Here is a 5,293-nt window from a genome sequence, read left to right as displayed (position 1 = left end):
TAAAAATATTGTTTGTCTTGAAATCATATTCTTTTTCATTCTTACATTCATAAACTAAACTTCTTAGGCATTAGCCTCCAGTGACCAAAAGCTCTTTCTTCAAGGAAACTGCCTGGGTAGTTCCTTCTCTAGCACACTTGTGTGAGATGTGTAAAGTCAAGGGACATGTTGAACATACTCTGTCTCAGTGATGTTAGAACAAGCGAACAGACGTGACCTAGAGAACTTCACAAACGGTAATACCTGATGGCAAGACAGCTGAAACCAGAGGCCTTTCTTGTGCTGAAACAGCCTTCTCACTGCCTGAATGCAATGTGCTTTTCCACTGCACACCCAAGTTTGAAGTGAACATTGAATACGGTCAGTGAACGCTCTCTCTCACAGAAACAGTAGATAATATGGGGTCTTTAGACATCAAAAATAGCAGCATCAATATCACACAAGTTATATTTTTGGTTCATGCATGTAAGATAGCCATACCTCAGATCAGAGAAATCTTAATACACATGAGGCCTTAAAATAGTAACAGGGCGGGGTAGCAGGGGAAACACCCAAATACATATGAATTAAAGAAAATAACTGATAGGCAATATTTGGTAAATGATGAGAATAATAATATTTAAAGACTGCTTTCCGTTATCTACTTTGTTGAAACACTTAAGTATCTACGTCCATGATTTAAATGTGTATAAAAGACTTGGGAATTCTTTTAGACTCTGTACATCATTCAGCACACAACTGCAAAAATGTCTGACGACTCTGACACTCCCAACAGGATGAAGTTACACAGAAATCTGTACCAAACTCTGAGATTATTGCTTTCAGTGTAGAATAATTTTTCTCTTCTTTACAAGAATGCTCAATGGTTATGATTTCTGGAATTCTAATTCTCAAAAACTAGGATAAAAATTTGAAATTAGAATGATTAAATGCAAAGTAGAGATTTACTATTCGTTTAAATTATAGATAAGAATGATAGAAAACCACTGTAAGATAATAGCAAAAAAAGTGAAAAAAGCTCTTGCCTAAGAGTCTCCTCTTATTATTTGGTCATGGCTGTTATTTCAGGTTGAAACAACATGTCTAGTATCACTGTCTTTGAGCATTTTGTTTCTGGAAAACAGACTTCCCAAATTCATATGTACTGATCATAACAGCACAAGCAGGAGCAATTTTAATTAAACGAGGAATCAGTCCTAAAAAGGGAAGAGAAAAATTCAGACTAAATTCTACCGTACATTTTAAAATGTAATTTATTTGGTTTCATTCTGACAGTTATCAAATCAAGTAAGGTAACATATAAAACACTGTCCCATAACTGGTGTCAAAGAACAAGCCCAATTGTTCACTCCTCACTTTGATTCCAAATTACTTCAAAAGCAACTGGTATTTAAAATTTTTAAACTTACAGCAAAGATATTTAGGAGGAAATAGTAAATGAGGAATATTTTCAAAAATTTTCTGCTGAAAGGCAATTAATTTAAAAGGAAAAAGTAAACATTTTAGTCAACAGTTTGGTAAAGGAAATATTTTTACCTGTAAATAATCCAGAAAATCCATTCTTAGCAACAGTGTTCTTCATTATAGTCCAGGTTGACATTTGCAAAGGCATAGAAACTAAATGTTAAAGAAACGATGCTATTATAAATTACCACTTAATTTCTAATATAGATAAATACACATAAAAGAGTGTTTATGGGCTTTGGGATATATCATTTCAGTATAATAAGAACAGATCTGTTTACATAAAGAACTATTTTAAATCTTATTTTTAATAGTTGGATTTATTAAAAAGAATTTTTAAAGGCACTTTTAAGGTACACAGGACCAGATGCAATCAAGGAGGAATATACAGAAAGCCTCTCCTGAACTGATGTTTAAGCTTGGTGGTGTGTGTCCTTTATACTTTTTTCCGTATCTTAAAAACTCTTTCATAATGGAAAAATTTTTAAAGATGTACAGGAATTTTCATGGGGTTCCCCAAGTGAAGCCACGATAACCATTTTTCATTGTACTTTTAGTGCATACATTAAAAAAACTTTTTTCCCCAAAGAGAAGCTTTAAGGAAAAATAGCTTATTCTCCCTAGGGAGGCTCCACTTTACTAGAATCTTTCTGAATAGATGTGCTAGTCTTGAAATAAATCTGTCCTGTCTCCTCTGAAGGGAAGTTTTCCTGTAACTAACAGTAACATCTCACTTATTTGCAACTGCTCAAGTGTCTGGAACACAGTAAAGAAACAGATTTATACATCTTTTGAAATCAGCAAAAATAGATGTTACTCAGATTCAAACATAAACCTCATGAATGTGCTGTACATACACAAAGTTCACTGACCTTCGTTGTACACAGTGATTCTAAGCAGCTGGCTTAGCCCCCAGACTACAGACGCTAAAGGTGAAAAAAAATCTGCTAAAAGGTGGGCATCCTACCACTGTGACAGCTGAGGATTTCAGTCTTCCCAGACCAGTGCGTGCTAGGCAGACACTCCTAATGGTCTCACTGGCTTCTGAGAGCTGCGCTATGAAACTACAGTGATCAGTGTGTACAGTGAGGACTACTCTGAGTCATTAGGGTTAAAGTACATTTCAGTACGTGTGCCTAGGGAAAAAGGGAAAATTAGGCAAAGGGATCATTCAGTAACAGCTCTGTAGAATCTGCAACTTAATGAAGAGGGGCTCATTATCTCAAAATGTCTTCTATATAATATCAGATTCTCTATGAAGATAAATGAGGCCTTGTCATTTAAGAAGCTAAACTATCTATATAAATAGTGTAAGTATAACTACAGTAATTAGAGCAACCAAACAGAAAGGATACATTTTTAAACCAAGAACAAAGTATTTATGACTGAAATTTAACTCTCTAAAAACAGTCAGTGACAAAAGCTTTATACTACAAGTTGACAACTTATGCTCCTTGTTTAATTGTTTTCAATTTTGGAAACAACTAGTAAAGAAAGGAGGCTAAGTAGCTGGGTATTTCTAATCTTACGGAGCTCAAGTTTCAAACTGGTCTCTATTTTAATAGTAGGGTGAGATGAATGTAAAAGACGACGAACAAGAAGACTTCTCAACTGGAGGGAAGCCATGGCAGAGCCCTGCCTAAAGATCCAACGTCCCAGAGCTCTTTCTACAGGGGAAAAGCAACTCCATACACTGTAAGGAAACACTGTGTGGTTATTAATATTTCAAGCACAGACAACAATAAACACTCCTCTACTGACCATCCAAATGATCAAATCCTAACAATTTTATGTTTTAGCAACAAAGCCCTATTTCCAGTGGGCTTGCTACACTTTCTGTAATAATAACAGAATGAATCTAGTAGAAGCAACTAATAGTACCTTTTTATAAATACGGACCATTGTTAAATTCTTTATTGTGGTTTTTCAGTATTGCTTCTGTTTTATGTTTTGGTGTTTTGGCCAGGAGGCATGTGGGATCTTAGCTCCCCAACCAGGGATCAAACCTGCACCTTCTGCATTAAAGGGGAAGGCCCCAGGACAGTTTTGTTCTAGAAGAAATTACAGGTTATAAAGAAGTAGATGGGATAACAGGCAGGGGGGAAAAAACACATCAAAAGAGAAGCTAAAAAAATAGAAAAGAAAAAAGAATATGTATATGCATACTAATATAGTCTTTAAATTTTCTTAAATTTTTTGTTTAGAAGTTTTTATGGGTACTCCATTCTAACAATACATTAGTTTGAGTTAAGTAGAGAGGAAGGCAGCCAAGGGGCAGGGGGAATCTTGTCTTCCGTACCTTAGATATTCCTAACTATCTAGAAAGAAAATATTTTTCATGGCACCTTAGACACATTTTAAATTAATTAAACTTACTTTTCTGGCTTTCATATATCCAAAGTTGGGTCTGCTTTTGTGTTTTTACCACATCAAATGGCAAAGTTACAACAGCCGCAAACTAACAATAAAATTGATTAAATTTTCCCAAAGTATTTTATACTCTAATTAGTATATTACTTAATAAAATCATAACTGAAACATAAAGTAAAACCAGAGATGTTTAAAGAGAAGCTCCTATTGAAGAGAACAGATAAAGTCTTGTGTATTCCTCCCAAAGTTCAGGACTAAGAGAACAGTCCCCCTATATTCCTGAGGTCACACTACACTAGCTGGCAGTCAGAATTCCAACCAGACCTCTGACTGCAAAACCAGTATTCACAATTTCTGATGCTCCTGTGTGTTCCATTATTCCTTTACTACAGATGAAGGTATAATGTGTATTTTAAAGCAGAAATTAAAGTACCTAGTAATTAGCATTTAAAATTTTCCAAATGTTTTTAAAATTGTTAAAAAAAATTAAAGGAAATGGACATTTGAACTTTTAGTGCTACATATGTTTTCTTTATGGGTTTCAAATGTAGTTCACAAATCATTTTTAAAAACACATTTCATGCAAATCAAAACCACAATGAGGTACCATCTCATGCCAGTCAGAATGGCTGCTACCAAAAAGTCTACAAACAATAAATGCTGGAGAGGGTGCAGAGAAAAGGGAACCATCTTACACTGTTGATGGGAATGCAAAGTAGTACAGCCACTATGGAGAACAGTGTGGAGATTCCTTAAAAAACTGGAAATAAAACTGCCATACGACCCAGCAATCCCATTGCTGGGCATACACACTGGGGAAACGAACTTAAAAATGAAATAGTTATAATTAACACATTATTGTCTACATAGAAAAAAGGCAGACAAATTAGAATTTATAAGTTTTAGAAGAAGCTGAATATAAGCTAACAGACAAAAATCAACTCATATTGCAACATCCACAAACACCTGGAAAACATTTTTAAACAGATTTTTTTAAATAGGCACTTAAAGCTGCAGATTCTTGTACATACCCAGCAACAGACTTATAAAGTGTTCACAGCACTGCATACTTGTTTCAGTTCAGTTCAGTTCAACTGAACTCTTTGCGACCCCATGAATCGAAGCACGCCAGGCCTCCCTGTCCATCACCAACTCCCGGAGTTCACTCAGACTCAACACCCATCGAGTTAGTGATGCCATCCAGCCATCTCATCCTCTGTAATCCCCTTCTCCTCCTGCCCCCAATCCCTCCCAGCATCAGGGTCTTTTCCAATGAGTCAACTCTTCACATGAAGTGGCCAAAGTACTGGAATTTCAGCTTTAGCATCAGTCCTTCCAAAGAAATCCCAGGGCTGATCCCCTTTAGAATGGACTGGTTGGATCTCCTTGCAGTCCAAGGGACTCTCAAGAGTCTTCTCCAACACCTGTTCAAAAGCATCAATTCTTCGGCGCTCAGCTT

At 35.9% G+C, this 5,293-nt stretch overlaps 1 protein-coding gene across 1 annotated transcript in view; it reads right to left on the bottom strand.

Annotated features, from left to right (window-relative positions):
* Positions 1 to 925: 925 nt before the first annotated feature.
* The window catches only part of SLC25A40 (solute carrier family 25, member 40), an 82,778-nt gene continuing 78,410 nt past the window's right edge, over positions 926 to 5,293 (bottom strand). Inside the window, exons 11-12 of the mRNA XM_010839072.1 lie at positions 1,537 to 1,617; positions 926 to 1,196 (exon numbers count right to left, since the gene is read on the bottom strand). Coding sequence (XP_010837374.1) covers positions 1,090 to 1,196; positions 1,537 to 1,617 — 188 coding nt within the window. The 3' untranslated portion in view covers positions 926 to 1,089. The remainder of the gene's footprint in view (positions 1,197 to 1,536; positions 1,618 to 5,293) is intronic.

This window comes from Bison bison, unplaced genomic scaffold (genome assembly GCF_000754665.1).
Source record: "Bison bison bison isolate TAMUID 2011002044 unplaced genomic scaffold, Bison_UMD1.0 scf7180017864109, whole genome shotgun sequence".
In the NCBI taxonomy this organism is placed as follows: domain Eukaryota; kingdom Metazoa; phylum Chordata; class Mammalia; order Artiodactyla; family Bovidae; genus Bison; species Bison bison.
This window is presented reverse-complemented; position numbering and strand designations above follow the sequence as displayed.